Source organism: Thamnophis elegans, chromosome 3 (genome assembly GCF_009769535.1).
Source record: "Thamnophis elegans isolate rThaEle1 chromosome 3, rThaEle1.pri, whole genome shotgun sequence".
In the NCBI taxonomy this organism is placed as follows: domain Eukaryota; kingdom Metazoa; phylum Chordata; class Lepidosauria; order Squamata; family Colubridae; genus Thamnophis; species Thamnophis elegans.
Window position 1 is genome coordinate 130,100,807 of NC_045543.1, and position 19,380 is coordinate 130,120,186.

Consider the following 19,380-nt stretch of genomic DNA (forward strand, 5'->3'; position numbering starts at 1 on the left):
GAAATTTCCCCTTGGTTCTTCTGAAGTATAGTAATATAAAGCATTACACAAAAGATCTAGAAATGAAAAACATGGACCAAAAAAAACTTTTTTATTTGCTGAATAAGGAAACTTCTGTAAATGTACAAAGGACTATTACTATGCTATAGCATACAATTTCAAAATGTGTCCACAAGGATAATCGTAATAAATACATGTAACAAAATAAAAATGTTAGGCAAACCTACAAAACTGTTCCCCAAGTGTTACACCTGGCAGTGTTTATTGGCCTCTGTTAAGAGTTATTGTGTTTTGTTTGTTTTGCTGGTAAATGCTGCAAAAATTTCCCCACCCCCCTTGAAGTATTAAAACAGGTGCTGTGTGAAGAAATATTGTCTCAAATTAATTATCCAAATACTGAGAAAGACAGAAGAAAAAAAAAAGATTCAGGAGTTCAAAATTCTGCTCATTGTTCAAAACAACAACAACCAGAAAAATAAAAAGTAAAGGAGAGAACTATGTAAGTGCCTGGTGAATGTGGTAGCCCTGAGACACTGAACAATTACTTGCCACTTATTACAGGCCACTGAGGATCTTTGTAGGGGTGAGGCTGTTTATAATTAGTAAGTTATTCCATACACCAAAGACACAAAATGGTTCTTTGCTTTAGGGAAAATATACATTGTTTAGATTTTGGGGTATTTATGATTAACCCAGAGAGAGCTGGAGTGATGCATTTATTCATTTTACAAATTCTGCTTAAAAACTTTAATCAGTGCGGTCTAGTTTTCAAAAATGTGGTATCCACTCTCTGTTTTTGAAATACAAGTGCTCGTGTTTACACTAGATGTGTACATTTGTTTAATCAACTTAATTCTGCAAGTTATACCATTCATCAATTGAATCCTGGGAATCTTATATTGATGTGATATTCTGCCATAAAATGACATCCTTAGCAAGCTCACACTAGTTTGAAATTTGATCACACTATTTTGAAACTGATTCCAGAAACCAATTAGCAGTGTAAACATGTCCTTAAAATAGAAGACAAAAAAGTATCACATATTCCTTCTTGCTATCCCAAAATGATATTCTAATACGGTGTTTCTCAACAAGGCATTTTGAAGACTTGTGTGGACTTCCACACTCCCAGAATTCCCCAACCAGCTTTGCAAATTATGGTTGAAGTCCGTACATCTTCAAGTGCCAAGGCTGAGTAACGCTGCTCTAATACTACCAGTTATCATCATTCACGTTGCTATTAACCTGGATATCTATTACAACTATTACTCATTTTTACTAAAATTTAGCAGCCAAACAATTTTTAGGCACCATTGCAATTTGTAGAATCATCCCTATACCATATTCATTTAATGCAACAAACATTTCTGGGAAACAGGTTTTTCTCTGCTTTAATTGTTACAGCATTTTGGAAAAGAAAACAATGACATATCTAAAATACATGGACAGTTCTACTTCAGTACAAGTTTTCTAGAGAGAGTAGACTACTTCCACCTATTTTATTAGGGGGGAGGGTTAAAGGGAGAAAACGAAGAAAGCAATTGCGTAAATTCTTATTAAAGTCTATCGCAAAAAAGTATTACATAGCAAACACATTTCATTATAAAGGCTTTTCTAAATTCGAGGGCCAGTAAAAATATATCATAGAGAAGATTTTTTTATTTTCTTTACAAAAGTGAGGTTTGGAACTGTGAGATAAGATAACTCACTGTAAACATCATGAATTCAATCAGATCCCTTGCTTGCAATTTGAAATACCCTTTTCCCTCTTCTAAGTTCTATTTCCAATAGAACTGCAAAATTTTGCATAGATAGTTTGATTTCCTGCCTGATAATGAAACTGAGGTTTTAGCAATCAGCTGTTTCAGAAGTATTTACTTGTTTTAGTACAGGGATGGGGAACCATGGCCCTTTTATGACTTGTGGACTTCAACTTCCAGAATTCCTGAGCCAGCCATGCTGGCTCAGGAATTCTGGGTGTTGCAGTCCACAAGTCATAAAAGGACAATGGTTCCCCATTCCTGTTTGGTATATGGCTATATTTTATGTTATCTATTTAATACATATGACAAATCTGGTGCTCTCGCAGTCCATAAATTACTTGATAAATAAAAAGAAAACACTGCAGCTGGCTTTACACAACAAGGTGAAGATGTCTTCCTTACGATTAGCTTCTAGGTTATATTGGACATCTGAAGGCCTAAAAATATAAAGAAGGTAATTTTATCCATTTAAAAATAACCAGGAATTGAACAATTCATTTCTGCCTCCAACCTCAAATGATGCAGCTGCTTTATAATCAAAATGGTGAAAGTTTGCCTCAACTCATCATAATCCAAGAAAATACACAATCACTTTCTAATACTGAAGGTCAGAGGTTGATCATCCCTGATTTATAGTAAACTGTATATCTCTGGAGAATTCTGCATTTATGTCCAAGATGCAAAATTAGCACTTTGGAAATCTTTCTAAGGTGAGCTTCAAATTCTGTATCAGCAGCAAAATCAGGGATCCACAAAAACAGTTTCACCTTTTTTTTGTGATGGGTTTTTACACATTGTTAAAATCTGTTTCAGCACTTTCTGGACATCTTCATCCATCTGGCCCTAGAGAGGGGAGGAAAAACAGTAAAGGCAAACAATATTAATAATATTTGAGCAAAGAGCATTAAGCCAAATTCTTAATTATTGTATTATAATATTACAATCATTACTGCACTGTTATAATAAAACAAGTACTCATTTTATATTAGGATCATCATGCTCTAAGGCAGTGTTTCTCAACCTTGGTGACTTTAAGTGACTGGCTGGGGGATTCTGGGAGTTGAAGTCCACAGGGCTTAAAGTCACCAAGGTTGAGAAACACTGCTCTAAGGTCTCAATTATAAACATTTGTCACTCTGTTACGCAGGTCAAAATGTTGTCCTTTGTAAACACATGCGTTGAGATGGCAATCTTTACTCAATCATTCCAGGTAAAATGATTACGTATATTTCTTTAGTCAAATTACAGTTACCCCTCATTAACAACAATTTGGCCAGACCAACTTAGAAGAGACATTCATTCTCACAAAACAGCTCTGCGCAATGTGTCTTCCTGAAGCATTTATTAGTATTAATAAACCTTAGTAAGACCACACCTGGAATACTGCATCCAGTTTTGGTCACATTGCGAAAAAGATGTTGAGACTTTGGAAAAAGTGCAGAGAAGAGCAACTAGGATGATTAAAGGCCTGGAGACTAAAATCTATGAAGAATGATTGCATGAACTGGGTATGGCTAGTGGAGACTAAGAGTGACATGATAACAGTATTCCAGCATTTGAGGGGCTGCCACAAAGAAGAGGGGATCAACTTATTTTTCCAAAGCACCAGAAGACAAGATACAATGGATGAAAACTAACCGAAGAGAGAAGCAACCTGGAATTAAGGAGAAACTTCCTAACAGTGAGAACAATTCATCAGTGGAATAGCTTGCCTTCAGATGTTGTGGGTGTTTCATCACTGGAGGTTTTTAAGAAAAGAGTACTTATCTGATTTAGTATAGGGTCTCCTGCTTGAGCAGGGGGCTGGACTAGAAGACCTCCAAGGTCCCTTCCAGCTCTATTCAGATTGATTTCCATTTCCTGTACTATCCATTGTTAACAATCGTATGCAAATATAATCAACACCAGACAATATTTATAACTCAGGGTTGAAGTGTGGAGTCCTGGGTGCTCTGTGAGCTTGGTTGTTTTCTTTGCAGATGCTTCACTACCCAACTAGGTAACACCTTCAGTGCAACGGGGCTTGCTGTTGTAGGCATTCATGTAGAAAGGATAACTGTACCCTGATGGAGGTTTACCTACATAAACTGAATATGTTACCTAGTTGGGTAATGAAATGTCTGCGAAAAGAAAACCAACCAAACTCATAGAGCACCAACAACTCTACAAATACAAATCCACAGCTTTCTTTAACCAACTGATGATGGTCCTGAAAGAAATACAAGGAGAACTGAAGGAAAGAGCCTCTCACCTGCACTGCATAAAGCAGGTGTGTTCTGTAGACAGAAACTATCTCCTGATGTTGCTTCTTTGTTTCCTGTAATAATAAAAAAAAGATGATCAATCAACAAATGAACAAGCATGCACTAGAATTCTAATGGAACATGGATGTAGTTGTCTAAGAAGATAATGTAAAACGGAAAGTGATACTAATTCACACGAGCCATAATCTGCCACAGGTACATTGAGGATAGCAATGCAAGGGCATAGTTGCCTCTGTCCATATCCCAGATATTCCCAGCTTCTACCCTAGGGAAAGAATCCCAGACTTGTTTGAGCAAAATGGAAAATAGTTTGGATTACAGCAGGGGTATCAAACTGGATTTCTTCGAGGGCTGGATCAGCACTGTACTTCTCCTCCACAGGTTGGCCGGAAGGGGGAAGAGAAGGGATGAACACCTCCTGCAGCACTTTGCCAGTCAAAATGGGCTGCGGGGAAGGCTGCATGCAGCCCACCCCCTGCAGTGACCTATTTTGGCCAGCAGGGTGCTAGAGGACATCCAAGTTGAAAAGAGGGAGGTGGGGGATGCACACGGGGCCCTTCACGCCCTGTTTTGGTTTCCTGCAAAAAAGGTCCATTGCGGACAATGGATTCATTTAATGACTATGTTGTTTATTTAACAACCACTGAACAATCACACCGATTCACTTAATGACTGCCGCAAGAAAAATCGGATCTGCTTAACAACCAGCACAGCTTACAACTGTAATTCCAGACTCAATTAAAGGTAGTCCTTGACTGACAAGAGTTCATTTAGTGACCATTCAAAATTACAATGGCAATGAAAAAAGGGACATGACCATTTTTCACAGTTATGACCTTTGCAGCATCCCCAAGATGAAATCAAATTGCAGATACGTGGCAATACTTCTGACCTTTGCAGTGTCCTCGGCGTATACGATCCCCTTTTTGCCCCCTTCTGAGAAGCAAAGTGAAGGGCGAAACCAGCTTCACTTAACAACGATGTTACTAACTTAACAACTGAAGGGCTTTGCTTAACAACTGTGGCATAAAAGGTCATAAAATGAAGCAAAGTTCACTTAGCAAATGTCTCACTTAACGACATAAATTTTGAGCTCAGTTGTGGTCATAAGTCAAGGACTACCTATACAATAAAAAAACAAGGAGTATTTGTATTCACTTTCATCCAGGGGTGAAATGCTACTGGTTTGGACCAGTTCGCCCAAACCAATAGTAAAAAAAAAACCTAGTTCAGGCAAGCCAGTATTTCCAACGATCAGCTGTGAAGCACAGAATTTCCTGTTTTCTAGCTAATCTAAATCAATGGCACAGCGGATTCCCCCCCCCCTCTGTTCTGCTTACCTTTGCAGGCGCCCTTGGTAGCAGGCTCTGCCCACCCACCCGGACGTCACCACCTCCGTTTTTGGCACCGTGGATGCCTGGAAAGTCCTGCACATATGCGAAGGTGGTGCGTTTGAGCAAGGCGCACACGTTCACATTTGCCAACGGGTAGCGAAGGTAAGTAGATTTGACCCTTGGTTTCATCCCAAGGAGAATCCTGGTCCCCAACTACAAAAATATGCAATTGTGTACATAAGGAAGTTATAAACTTACAGCCAGTTGGTTCTGTAACTGCTTCACTTGCTGCTGTAACAGCTCCAGCTGCTGACTTTGTCGTTTAGGTGTACCAGTTGAGTAAGACAGCTGGGAAAGACTGTTCAATGCTTCCTTTAACTTGGTAACTTCCTTAGACATGTCTGTTATCTATAAAAGGATAAAAGGAAAAAAAAACCCCTTCATTATTCCAGAGTACATCCAAGTCCTGACACTGGTGAGTTTTTGCTTTAAAGGTGGGAAAACAGCCTTCGTCATCACCATCATTTTGATTCAGGTGGTACGTTTAATCATAATGCAAAGGTAGCCCTCGACTTACAACCATTTGTTTAATGACTGTCTGAAGTTACAGCAGCACTGAAAAAAGTGACAACGGGTCCTTATGCTTATAGACATTACTGCATCCATCCCCACCTGGGTCACATGATAAGGAGAGCTTGGCAACTGGCATGTATTGATGATGGTTGCACCAATCACCTTTTGCAGCCTGATTTTTCTATTAAAAAAAAAAACCCACACAGGGAGATGAAGGACTATTTCTTCAAACTCCCTAAAATAACTTCATGCAAGAGATACTGTACAAAAACCATCTTGGAACATAGGAAACCATTTCTGCATTTACATCATGATTCTGTTATTGGGAACAGATAAAAAAGCCAAAGGAATTGAGCCTAGGCCAGGATTCTGCAATGACAAGGGGTGGGATTCAGCCGGTTTGGACCAGTTTGGGCGAAATGGCAGCTCCGACAATCAGCTGAGAGGGAACCAGTTCGCTCCAACGATCAGGTGGGCCCACCCACTTTCCCCTGCTTTATACTGACCTATATTCCCTTTGTTTGAAACCCAGTTGATAGGCGCAGCAGAGCGGATTCCTGCGCCTCAGCTGTTTTACTCACCAGGGCTGCAGTAGAAGGTAAGTTTTTGAACTGTTTTCAAAGGCACTGCACACGCGGGGAACGTGTGTTTGGCGTGCATGCTCAGCGAATGAGCTGTTACACCGGTTGAATCCCACCACGGGCAATGACGAATCTAGCGCAGTAATATCTTTCAAGTAATCAGTGGATGAAGATGCTTTCGGGGGGCGCATTTGGACCACGGGAAACCCAGCCAATCCCGATAGGGATATCAGAACAACTAACCTTTTTATCTTTGTCTTCATCCATTTTTAAGGCACTCTCAGAAGCTTTTTTCATTTTGAGGAGTTCTTCTTGAGACTTGTGATATTGATGAAGTAGTCCTTTGATTTCTTCTTCCTTGGCTTGGAGAAGAGCTTGGAGGTTCTCCTTCTCCCCCTTCACCTGGGTGATCTCCTTCCTCAACTGGGCAAGATCAGCAGACAAAGTGTCCTTCTCCTTCAACAGATCCTTCAGTTTGGATGACAAGGAGTTGACCTCATTTTCTGAAGAAGTCCGAAGCTCTTCGTACAATACTCTAGGCACCATGGCTTCACACACCGCAGCTTCTTCTTCTAACAACTCCTTCTGCAGACGCTGCACTTCACTCTCTTTTTGAAGGATCTGCTCTTTGAGTGCATTTATTTCTTCTTCCACTTCATTCACTGAGGCCTGGAGAGCAGTAACTACTTGAAGATGTTCTGTGAGGGAGACAGAATTCTTCTTTTGAGTGTCAACCAAGTTCTGGAGTTGTGTCATTTCACTCAGCACGTTGGTGTACTGTGTCTTCATTTCCAACAAAGCCTGTTCTGCTTGCTCTCTCTGTGAGACGGTGGCCTCCATTAGCTTCTCATATTCCTCCAGAGGTATGTATCCTGAACTCAGATCTTCTGGAGTGCTTTTCTTCCTGCAATCTTCAAGTTCTGCCTGGGCTTCTTTGTACATTTGAGAAAGTTCACTAACCTGCCTGTTGAGTTCGTTGATCATTTGGTTCTTGGCATCCTTCACCTCTTCAGCTTCATCACTCTGCCCTAATTCCATCTGAGCCTTCAGCCTGTCTTGAAGCTTTTTGATTTTGTCCTGTCCTTCCTTATATTTCTCAATCAGCAACATCTTTTCCTGGTTGATATTTTCAATGACTGAACAATAAGACTTCTTCATCTCCTCACATTCCTCCACAGACACGATACCAGCTGCATTTCTCTCCCTTTCTTCCAGCTTTACTTCTAGTTCCTTCACCTTCACTTTCAGCATTTCATCATCTTCTTGAGCTTTCTTCAGCTTCTCCTTCAGGAGCTCAACTTCTTCACAGGTCGTTTTGACCTCCTGCAGGTTGGGCTCTTTGCTTTCTGAAGTTACCAGGTCCAGTTTCATTTGTCTCTGGACATGCAGCATCTCCTTCACCGCTTCTTCGTATTTGAGTTGAGATTCTTTGAGTTTCTGGCTGAGGTCGGTGCCATTCTCTGAAATTTCGGAGCTGTTTAACAAAGGACTCCCCTCCTCCAGCACAGTAGACTGAAGCTGTGACTCCAAGTGCAATCTCTTTGCTTCCGAACTATCTAGTCTCTTCTGGACTTCTTCTAAACTTTCTTGTAACTGTTTAATTTTTAATTCATTAAGGCCTGCTTCTTCCCGAGCCTGTGCCAGAATCAGAGGAGATGTGCTTATCTCCTCGGCTGCTACTGTTGAGTCTTCACTCAGCCTATTAGTCAAAGCACCAAATTCTGTGTTTGTGGAACAAGAAGACTCCATTGTAGTGTCGGTATCTTCTGTTTTGAAGGTCCTTGCCTGCAGAGACAGAAGAGGGCAGTATTTCACAATCTAATTTCAATGTAATCCAAGAATTCCTTCCCCATCCAGAAGACAAGGAGCTACATTTTTCCCTCCCCTCTTTGATCATTACTGGGTCAACATTGGATTTCCATTCAACCAGCAAACCTCTCCCTTCACCCCTCTGCTTCTGCCAGAAGGATGATGTTGTGGTGTGGCTGGTCCCAAGAGTTCCCATTTCCAATGCAGTCTGGATTGTATTTCTGATTTCAGAATCAGACTGACGATAACGATACTGACTGCCTAAACCACAAACATGAGGACACAGAAGAGGGGATGGAATCTGAATGTGTTCCAGGTGATGTCATGGTGGGCTTTTAATAAGGCTAAGTCACCTACCCCAAGACACAAAAACACATGCCGTATTTTTCGGAGTATAAGATGCACTTTCTCCCCTCTACAAAAGTGGGTGAAAATTTAGGTGCGTCTTATAGACCGAATATGGGCATTTTTGGCCTCCCGAACCCTCTGCGTGTTGCAGTTTCACCCTACCCAGCCCCTAGAAGCCCTCTGCAGTGTTCCTCATGGCCCGTTTTTGCCAAAATGGGTCCATTTTTGGGCTCCCAAACCCGCGACAGCCTTCTGTGCATCTCGTTTTCACCCTCCCCGGCCCCCAGAAGCATTCTGAAGGCCAAAAACGAGTGCGTTTTGGCAAAAATGGGCCTGGTTTTTTTGTTGAAAACAGGCCACGTGGAGCACTGCAGAGTGCTTCTGGGGGCCAGGGAGGGCAAAAACATGAACACGTGGAGGCCACAAACTATTTTTTTCTTGTTTTTGTCCTGTAAATCTAGGTGTGTCTTATAGGTCTGAAAAATACAGTATATCCGCCCTGTGTTTCTCCATGAAGTAGTAGAGAGAAGCAATATATCTGCTAGTGCATAGAAAGGAAACGAACATGTGGATGCCAAAGTAGAGGACCTAGTTTCTCCCACCGGATCTTGCATGGAGCACTTATCTCCATGTTGCTAAAAGGAAAGAGATGCTGCTTCTGCTTGGTCTAACAGAGGAAAATGAATTTCTCTTTGCAGGGCGGGGCGGAAAAGGATGATTTTCAAGCTACTTGCTTCATGGAGAAAAATGCTTCCTCTCTGTAGGAGCAAGTAAGCATCCATTTGCTTTCCACTTGCAGTTGCACAGAGAATGGAGAAGAGTTGCCCCAGTGTGGGTAGTAGTAAAGGTGTCAATATGGACTGGAGAGATCCAAGTTCAAGCCCATGCCCAACCTCAGCCAAGGAAGCTCACTGGATGATTTTTGAGCCAAACAGTCTCTCTCTCTCTCAGCTCTTTGTTGTTGTAAGGGCAATATGAAAGGAGATTCTCACCCAAGCTACCTTCTGCTTTTCAGAAAGAAAAGGGTGACATGAATCATATACACCAGCTCAAGGCCTGGGGGCTGGATCCAGCCCACGGGTGCTTAAATCTGGCCCATGGGGTCACCCTGGAAAGAGCAAGAGACCGGCCGATAGTGCCTCTGCCAGCAAAAATGGAACTCGGGAGGGCCATGCGCGGCCCTCCCAGGCTCCGTTTTCAGCCACGACAGCCTTCTGTAGCCCTCTGCCACTGAAAAGGAAGTTCAGGGGGACCGCTGCAGGAGGCCATCGCAGCCAAAAATGGAGCTTGGGAGCCCGTTTTGGCTGACAGAGTGCTCAGGCCACCACAGGCACCATCGCCCCCGACAGGAGTGATATCAAGCTGGCCATGCCCCTCCCACCCACCCCCACCCCCCAAGGTCAAACACAACCCTGATGTGGCCCTCAATGAAATTGAATTTGACACCCCTGATATACACAAATAATCCATAATTGTGGGTTATTTGTCAGGGAGGGAATGGGGGCTTTACTAGAGGAACTCTGATTTGGCTTCCATTTGTTGTATGGACCAACTGATGGATCAGAATTTTTTTCCAATCCCATATAATTTCTTAAATCAGCTGCACAAATTCATTTTGTATCCTTCAGATTTCAGTTTAATATTTTTTGATTGCAGCACTGACATCCTTTGTTGAAGACACCAGTTTTGTGCCACTAGAAGCTATTGCTGAACAAATACCTGAAGTTTTTCTTGCAATTTCTTATTTTGTAATGTTAAAGAAGCAACTTTTCCTTGCAACATCATGAGTAAATCTTGCTGTTCTATTCCTGAACTCACATCCAATATACTATTAGCACCTTTAAAAAAAGAAAAGGGGAAAAAAGCACATATATGATTTGAATATTCAATGCGGCTACAATTCTATAACATCTACTTAGCAAACCTTTAAAGTGAAAATAGACAATTATCTTTTACTAGCTAATCAATTTTTGCAAAGTCTCACAAAACTGTTTGGCAGTTAGAGCTTCTGGAAAGTATTTTAATGAACTATATGAATCTGGAAATCTATAAATCTGAAATCTATGACTTTGAGACACCACCACCACCAAAAAATTCTAGAAAAGTAAACTCGGGTAAAACAACAGGTTGTTGTTGGAGTTGAAGCTAAGCTAAGAGAGAGCATACTAAATTGGAATTTAGTTTTAGTGTCAAATTATAACATAAAATTATGACAGGAGCAAATTATGAGTGCACTCATATTAATGGCATTCAGTCTACTTAATTTTAATTTAAGCTAAATGATATAAATTAAAAATCAAAACAATTTCAGTTTTAGTACTTTGACTCCAGGACCTCTATTCTTTCTTCTACAAGCTCAATTGTTTAATGGTCCTTGGTTTGTTGTTCTCAGTTGTGAAGTTGTGTCCAACCTATCGCAACCCCATGGACAACGTTGCTCCAGGGCTTTCTGTCCTCTACCATCCTCCTGAGTCCATTCAAGCTCACGTTGACTGCTTTGGTGACTACATCCAACCACCTCATTCTCTGTCATCCCCCCTCTTCTTTTGCCCTCAATCGTTCCCAGCATTAGGCTCTTCTCCAGTGAGTCCTTCCTTCTCATTAGGTGGCCAAAGTATTTGAATTTCATCTTCAGGATGTGGCTTTCTAAAGAGCAATCAGTTTTGATCTCCTCTTGGACTGACTGGTTTGATTGCCTTGCAGTCCAAGGGACTTGCAGGAGTCTTCTCCAGCATCATAGTTCAAAGGCTTCAATTCTTTGGCCCTCAGCCTTCCTTATGGTCCAACTTTCATAGCCGTACATTGCAACTGGGAAAACCATCGCCTAGACTATACCCACTTTTGTTGGCAATCCTTGGTTGGGAAGGCACACTCAGTGACATTTAGGAATTCAAACAGGGGAGAGTCCAAGAACCAAACCAACTTAAATCAATAAAGTCTATGGGGAAATAATGGAATCCTTCCATAGAGTTGTCATGACAAAAGGAGTCAACACAAACAGTGCCTACTTGCAGAGAAATGGCAAAGGTTAATTCTACTATGGCCATAGCACATGATGTACAGTAACAATATTAAGAGTTTGGTTTTTAGAAGGAAACTTTAACCATAGAAAGAAATGGAGAAAATCACCCTCACACCTTTCCTTCCACTTTACCTGCAGTGCTCTCACTTAACCCATCTTTGCAATCAGAGTGAATAGCACTGGTGTCTTCCTGTTGAAAGACAAATAAACCATGATTGGATTAAAAACAAGAAGCAAGTCCCACCAAACTACTCATTAATAAGCTCAAATATCTTTCAAGTGGAATGCTCCACTTGAAATAAACAACCATAAAACCATCTTTTCAACAATAATTGGTAAAGTGGCAGATGTTTGACTGATTACATGTACACATATCTACACATCATAAATTGTTTGCTATAATTTAGTTGCTGTTTTTTTATTTAAAGTTTATGTACCATTTCAGTCTTGAGACGTCTCTAAGAAGCTCACATTTCAATATCATAAGAAAAGATTAAATAACTATAAATGGACTCAAAACAAACAATTATTACAACAATAATCACTTTCATCTTGCTGAGTAACAACTCTCAGTTAATAACCAATCACCTACTACGGGATGGGGATTCACCGTTCTACCACTCCTAAACTTTCCAAAATAGCCAGAGATTTAGCAAGTGCTCAGCAGGGTTGGTGCTAATCTGATGTTGACAGAAACACAGTTCCAAAGGAGGGAGGCAGCAGTGCAAAGAATATACAGTATCTTGGTGGTCTCTGATGCTAAGACTCTGCAGAGATGAGGCTCAAAGAATAACCTCCCTACTAGATCTTATTGGGCCTTAGCCGGGTCCTGGGCCATTTAGAGGTTTAAAGATGACAACCAGCGCCCCAATTTACATCTAGAACCAAAGCAGTGACCAATGGAGTTCTTTGCATTGCATTGGTGAATGGGTTGGACGGGCCGTTCTTATGTACTTCAGCTAAATATCTTGGATATTTAGTAGACAAAGTTGGGGTAGAAGTGCTTTCAATAAATAACGACAAAATTGGCAAGGAAAAGTGTAGAAGAAAACGAAGAAAGTGTAAAATTCATTGCTTAGTAAGCAACATTATTTAGACAAAATGTCACTTTAATTTTTTTTTTTTTTTTTCACTGCCGGAGGAAATATGCTAGCCAAAGTAATCTTAAAAGCCAGCTGATTAAAAATACTTGGGATGCTTCTTGCTCTTAGCTAAGCCACATGTTGTGAATTCACATGGATTTGTGCAGTGGATGTTGTCATTAGTGCCCCTTTGAAGGAAATTCCATTAGCCCATTTGATGTGTGGCCATCCTCCCACAGGTAATGTCCCATTGTAGCCTTAAGTGACTCATTTAACTTCATGGACAGGTAACATTTCAGAGTCTACTGGAGACTAGAATTCTCTACTTTTATCTATTTCTGTGCAGGCGCCTTGCACAACAGCAAACGTCTCCCCAACTTGAGCTAATTACTGTATTTTTTGGAGTATAAAACACACCAGGATTTTGAAGAGGCAAATTAAAAAAAAGTTTTTGCACTCTGCAGACCCCCCCCCCCAAAAAAAAAACGGCCTGGGTTTTTTTTTTTTAAAAAGGGCATGCATAGCTTTTAGGAGGCTTATAGAGTGCTCCTGGGAACTTGGGGGGGAACTGAGCAAAAAATGGTCCATTTCTCGCTCATTTCTGCCCTCCCCAGCACCCAGGAGCACTCTGAAAGCCTCCTAAAGGCTATGCACGGCCATTTTGGTGAAGGGGGCGGGGTTTCTGGAGGCAAAAAATGCTGTATTCCGTGTATAAGACACACCCAGATTTTCAGCCTCTTTTTTTGAGGGAAAAGGGTGTGTCCTATATACCGAAAAATATGGTAAATACTCTTTCACATCGCTCAATCCTCTACAACAGCATTCCACAATCAGGTGTTCCTCAAATATGCTGAGCACACAACTCACTCCTAGGGGGCAACCAATATATCTGGAAAGCCCAATAGGAGAGGCCGCCCTACAAACAGGGCAATGTTCATATTTCCTTCTCAAGCAAGACTGAAAAAATAACCAGCCAGTTATACCTTGGATCCTTGTTGGGCGAAGAGCTGGCTTTTCCCAGATGCTGGGGTTGAAGTTGTTGCCTGCGATGAAGAACGGTCAGCAAGCTGGAAGAGATGGATGCATTTTAGGGACACAAACTTCCTCTGGCTCACAGAAGTCATCATTCTCTGTTAGTTGGAGATAAGCAGGACTAGACAGCCCTCATTGTTTGTCGGTAGCAGGCATGCAGTCAAACAATCGCCTGAGCAACCACTCGGTTTAATATTAAACTTTTGGTTAAAATGCCATGGGCTCCCATGTGCAAAGCTGCTTATGCATGTCTAAGAGCAAACTTCAGCTGATGGTTAAAAGGCAAGCCAATAGCACTCTTATAAGCTCCCGTAGTCTAAACTTAGATTCCTGTCCCATCTCAACTGCTCTCTCTCTCTGCAAAGTACCAATTAATGTGTGATTCCCCCCCCCCCACAACAACAGGCCGTCCTATTTCTATTCTGATGAGAATTCACTCATGATACATGAGACTCACATATTTAAAAGAGAGAGAGGGATTTGCACCAAGCAAATTTAACCAGATCAATCCCCAACAGGACATTCCTCCACCACCCCTCCCTCTCTATACATAGCAACCCGTTCAAGCTGGACTTGGTTGTTTACCTGGATAGGGCTGATGGGAGGAGGTGGAGGGGCTTTGCGTTTTTTTGGAGTTCCACTTCTTTCTGAACTTAATTTAGAGGCTTGATCATGCTGGAAGTTTCACAGGCCAGAAAAGGGAGGTCTGTTAGTTTGTTAGTAAGGATTGTGTTAACAAGTTATTCAACGACATTAAAAACGCACACACATTCACGCCTTGCCTTACTGCTGTGAGGATGTGACACATGCTTGAGCATGAGCTCATCCTGCTTCCTTTTTAAATTCAGGCCTCTGTGCATTTCGATGAAGTCAATAAAGGCACACCCCTCCCTACTGGGCCATGTTTTCAGAGGCTATTCACAGCTTCAAGCCATTTGTCAAACCTCCTGATCCCTGCCTTGTCTGTCCAGGACAGATAGAAAGAGACAGACAGACTATATCCTTTCAATTCTGTTCCTGAGCCTTTTTAAAAAAAAAATTTGTGGAGTCTCTTGGATCATTCTGCTTTTATTTATATCTATATCTATGCAAAATATATAACTGGAACATTCTGCAGTCCAAATCATCAGTATCACCCACCATCTTCTTCCATTTCTGCCTACCTGCCTTCCAAGCCTTTTGTAAATTTGGAATTCATGAAATAGGAATGGAGGAACTCAACATAGCAAACCAATAATTTATAAATGCCACAATTGGATGTAACTGATACCAGCCCAATTTTAGAAGCTGTACCTGACTTTCAAAGCAAACAAGACCATTTCCTGCAACTTTTTACAATTGTTCAAATACGTCCCTGAAAGCCAATAAAGCTTGAGGAGGTGCTTCAGGACTTTAGGCTTGTTACATTGAAATGGTTTCTAAGCATCATTAAGCCAAGTGGATTATAGTTTATTTGTTATGTGAACAAGTGTGAAACTCCCATTCTGCTTCCTCCTCCAGCTTGACTGCAAGGAGATTAGAATATGGTTTTTTTCCCCAACTTTATTACAAATGGGTAATAAAGTCCAAATGGGTTAAAACAGCCTTCTTCAAAAGGATGACTTCTACATATCCCAAGTCTTCCACAAAACTTTCACAGCGTGGAAAATCTACAATAAGGATCTTCCAGCCGCAAAAGATGGTTAAATGCCTAGGCTGCTTCTTTTGCCAGTTCCAGTGAAACTGTCCCATTTTGACTGAGAGATGGGAGACTCACACAATCATTTAACACACACGTTGGGTAAATTTCCCAAAGCTCTATAAAGCTACAAATAATTTTTCAGCATAATTTTAATTCTTAGGCATTTGTTTATGCTAAACGTAAAATTTATCTTTATTAAGCCACTCTCTTTCTTTCTTTCTTTCTTTTTTACCTGCTTTGACTTGATTGGTGACTTGGCATCTGTGGAAAAGAAAGACTCCATTTAAATTGATTGAGATAGCTAAGACACATAAACCAACACCCTAAGCCGCTGATGGCGAACCTTTGCGGCACAGAGTGGCCAAACTGGAATGTGCATGCATGTGTGTGCGCCAGAGCCCCGAAGACCAGCTGGCTGGCATGTGCATGCCTGTTTTTTGGCTGGTTTTGGCCGTTGTCAGGCCGTTTTTTGGGCCATTTTGGGGTCAAAAAGGAAAAAAACCAAAGAACAGCCTGAAAACTGCCCCCAAAATGGCCTCAAAACTGCCCAACAAACAGCCTGAAAATGCCCCCCAAAATGGCCTGAAAACAGTCCAAAACTGGCCTGAAAACAGTCTGAAAAACAGCCTGAAAATGCCCCCCCCCAAAATAGCCCCCAAACTGCTTGAAAATGGTCCCCAAAAGGCCAGACAGTGGCCTGAAAAACAGCTTAAAAATGGCCTGAAAACTGCCCCAAATGGTTCAAAAACAGCCTGAAAACAACCCCCCAAATGGCCCAAAAAACAGCCTGAAAACGGCCGGAAAAACAGCCTGAAAATGGCCCCAAAAATGACCCCGAAAAATGGCTGGAAAACGGCCGGAAAAACAGCCTGAAAACTGCCCGAAAAAGGCCCGGAACTACTGCCTGAAAATGACCCCAAAACAGCCTCAAAATAATCCGGAACAATGGCCCCGAAAAACAGCCTGAAAATGACCCAAAAAACAGCCCTAAAGCCTAAAAACGGCCTGAAAACGGGCTTTTGCCACACATGCCATAGTTCACAATCACAGCCCTAAGCTTAGCATTATTTTAGTCAATTTCCTGATTTCAGTATAACTTGAGGTGCAAATGGAGACGTTTGGAGTTGGGGGTCCACAGGATATGTTAAAAAAAAAAAGTCAAGATAGAAGCTACAGAGGTGCAATGCACATATGAGACAGGTAGAACTTTAACTTTATGGTTTCTCTTTGACTATTTTTTTTAACCATATCATATAGACACCTGTTTGGAATCACATCGATAATTTACACCAGATGTGTAAAAAAATCCTACTTACATTTATATTTTCAAGCCTTGACTATTTTATTATGCACACTGAGAGTGTGAAGGAAGAAGCAATCCAAGTATAACACTAGAGACACACCGTACTCCATGGCATTTAATTACTCCACTGTACAACAAAGAAGATTTATGTAGATACATAAGATGGCTGAGTCAGCATCTTTTCTTCTGTCAGACAGACTAACAAGGTTTTTTTTTCTTTTGAAAAAAAAAAGACAGCTTAAGTTTATCTGCAGATGCAGAGCTACCTCAGCTTAAACAGACTTTAAAAGCACAGTACAAAAAAGAAAATTTAACAAGAGACATTCTTAATGGGCCTATTAAATATTTAAAATATTGAATTTTTTGGGGGGGTGGGAGGGGGAGAAGAACCCCTCTGCAACAGGAAGGAAGAGGAATTGGTCAGAAGAATTAGAAAAGGGTGGAGGAACGAAGAGGCAGACAGATTAAAAGCTAAAAGAGCCATCTTCCAGACAAAGGGGAGGGGGGAAGATACATAACTAAGTATGTTCACTAGACATAAAATCTTCATAGTTGTAACCATCATTTTCACAGTCATTAGATTACAATTTGGGTGCTTGGCAACTGACTTGCAATTACAACATTGCAAGCGGCATCCTGTGGTCAAGGGTTTGCCATTTGTGACCTTCAATGCTAGTCTTTGACTAGTAATCAGTGGAGAAGCCAGCAGAAGTTCATAAGTGGTGATCACATGACAGTGGGACAATGGGACTGCACTCTATACACTACCTATATGGCCTCATTGTATATTTTAGGAAGTATTTAAGAAGCATCCACATACCAGCATCTTGAACCATTTTGGATTGAAGGAGACGCTGAATTCCTGTATTTTCAGAAAGCATGGAGTAATGTAGGGCATTGTGTCCAAGGGCATCTGCCAAATTTATTTCTGCCCCCTTTTGGATTAGGATTTCGGCAATGCTCAGGTTTCCAGCTTCACAGGCCAGCATCAAAGCAGTTCTACAGAAATTAAGAAAACTAACCATGAAGGGGAGCGTGAGCCTATGGCAAGGTGATACAGCCCCAGAGTAACTGAAGATATGTGATACCACCCCAGATCAGCCTAAGATACGTGTAGGCTGATATTATATACTAGCCTATAACCTGGTATTGCCCGGGTATTTATTCATAGGGGGAAAATGTCTAGCTAAACATAATTTCAGAGGGAGCACCCTTGTGGAGTACTGTGAAACTGTTACCATGGCAACTCCATTGTGCTGCACAGTAGAAACCATTTTATGATAGTACAGTAGAATCCATTTTAAGGCACAACAGGCTGTATCTTAACAGAACACACACACACTGAGGGGTTTTAGGGGTGTCTTATCCGCACAATATTTTTTTTCCAGAGAGTAAGTCAACTGTGTACCAAGTTGTTATATATATAGTTATATATATATTCCTGTATTTTTGATGTTTTTGATGAAAGATCATTAGGAAATCTCATGGCTCCTATAGAATAATCGGGGAAACCAAAATAAGCAAACAAACTCTTTTTCAGAAGGAGAACATGGCAAAAGATTTCCATTTTGTTGCAAAAAGAATAAAAATAAAAATGACTTGGATGAAGTCACAAGTTCAAGTGAAGGAGATTTTGCTTGGAATACATGTAGTTTTAAAATGTGCAGTGCCAATATTGCCTTCCTCATGTAATCCTTTCCCAATTTGGAACTCTCCTGATGTGTTGGACTACAATTCTTACAACATGCTGTGTACAGCTAATGAAAACTGCAATTCAAAACATCTATACAGGGAAAGGTTGCCCATTTCATGCCCACAACCGTGCCCGGCTGGACAAGATATCTCTAAAGGACAGGATCCCATACCAATCATATGTAATATCACACAACATATTTTGACATTGGCCTACTAGGTCAGGAAAAGTCCTGTCTATCTACCATGGCCAACGAGATGCCTTTCAGAAACTCAGAGGAGAGCAAGTGAGAACCAACACTTCCCATTAACATGCCTCAACAACTACTATCTAGATGCATGCCAGAACAGGGGATTATACTGTATGTGCCATGATTATCGGCAATTAACAAACTTTATCCTCTGTCTATAGATTTTTGGCACTGTGTACCTTTGTATACTTTGTGTCTGATGATAGAAAGACCATGGATAGCTACGACAAGCTGAAACATTTCCCACACACAGGTTATGAGAAAATGTTTCTTGTGTATTTCACTAGGGAAGTTTTGCCTTTTATAAAACATGATGTACTACTTCATGTGTCTTTAATATGTATAAATATACGTTGTTTAATTACATTGAAGCCTCAGGAGAAGCTTCAATGGGCGAACTGAGGGAATATCGGTATTTTTCTCATAGCAAAAGAGTAAGATTCCCTTCCTACTTGATTGAGGAAATCGGCAAATATTTGGAAAGGATATAAATGTATCTCTTAAGTTTGATTCTCATGTAAATCTTATATGTTAGGAATATAATTCTAACGGTTGGGTTGGCAATATATAAATCATGTAACAATGTTGTACCTGTTTCTTTAAAGCATACTGTAAAATGTGATTGGGTGCTGTATTTCCTCAATC

General features: G+C 40.9%; 1 protein-coding gene across 2 annotated transcripts in view; it reads right to left on the bottom strand.

Annotated features, from left to right (window-relative positions):
* Positions 1-288: 288 nt before the first annotated feature.
* Positions 289-19,380, bottom strand: part of RAI14 (retinoic acid induced 14) — a 122,792-nt gene continuing 103,700 nt past the window's right edge. Inside the window, exons 9-19 of one of the 2 annotated variants that reach the window (XM_032213562.1) lie at positions 17,613-17,791; positions 15,722-15,750; positions 14,394-14,483; positions 13,760-13,843; positions 11,827-11,884; positions 10,392-10,510; positions 6,759-8,300; positions 5,620-5,769; positions 4,015-4,080; positions 2,531-2,606; positions 289-2,200 (exon numbers count right to left, since the gene is read on the bottom strand). In XM_032213562.1, the coding sequence (XP_032069453.1) occupies positions 2,175-2,200; positions 2,531-2,606; positions 4,015-4,080; positions 5,620-5,769; positions 6,759-8,300; positions 10,392-10,510; positions 11,827-11,884; positions 13,760-13,843; positions 14,394-14,483; positions 15,722-15,750; positions 17,613-17,791 (2,419 nt within the window). In that variant the 3' untranslated portion in view covers positions 289-2,174. Of the gene's footprint in view, positions 2,607-4,014; positions 4,081-5,619; positions 5,770-6,758; positions 8,301-10,391; positions 10,511-11,826; positions 11,885-13,759; positions 13,844-14,393; positions 14,484-15,721; positions 15,751-17,612; positions 17,792-19,380 lie in introns of both variants that reach the window. The other variant, XM_032213563.1, reaches the window with a different exon arrangement.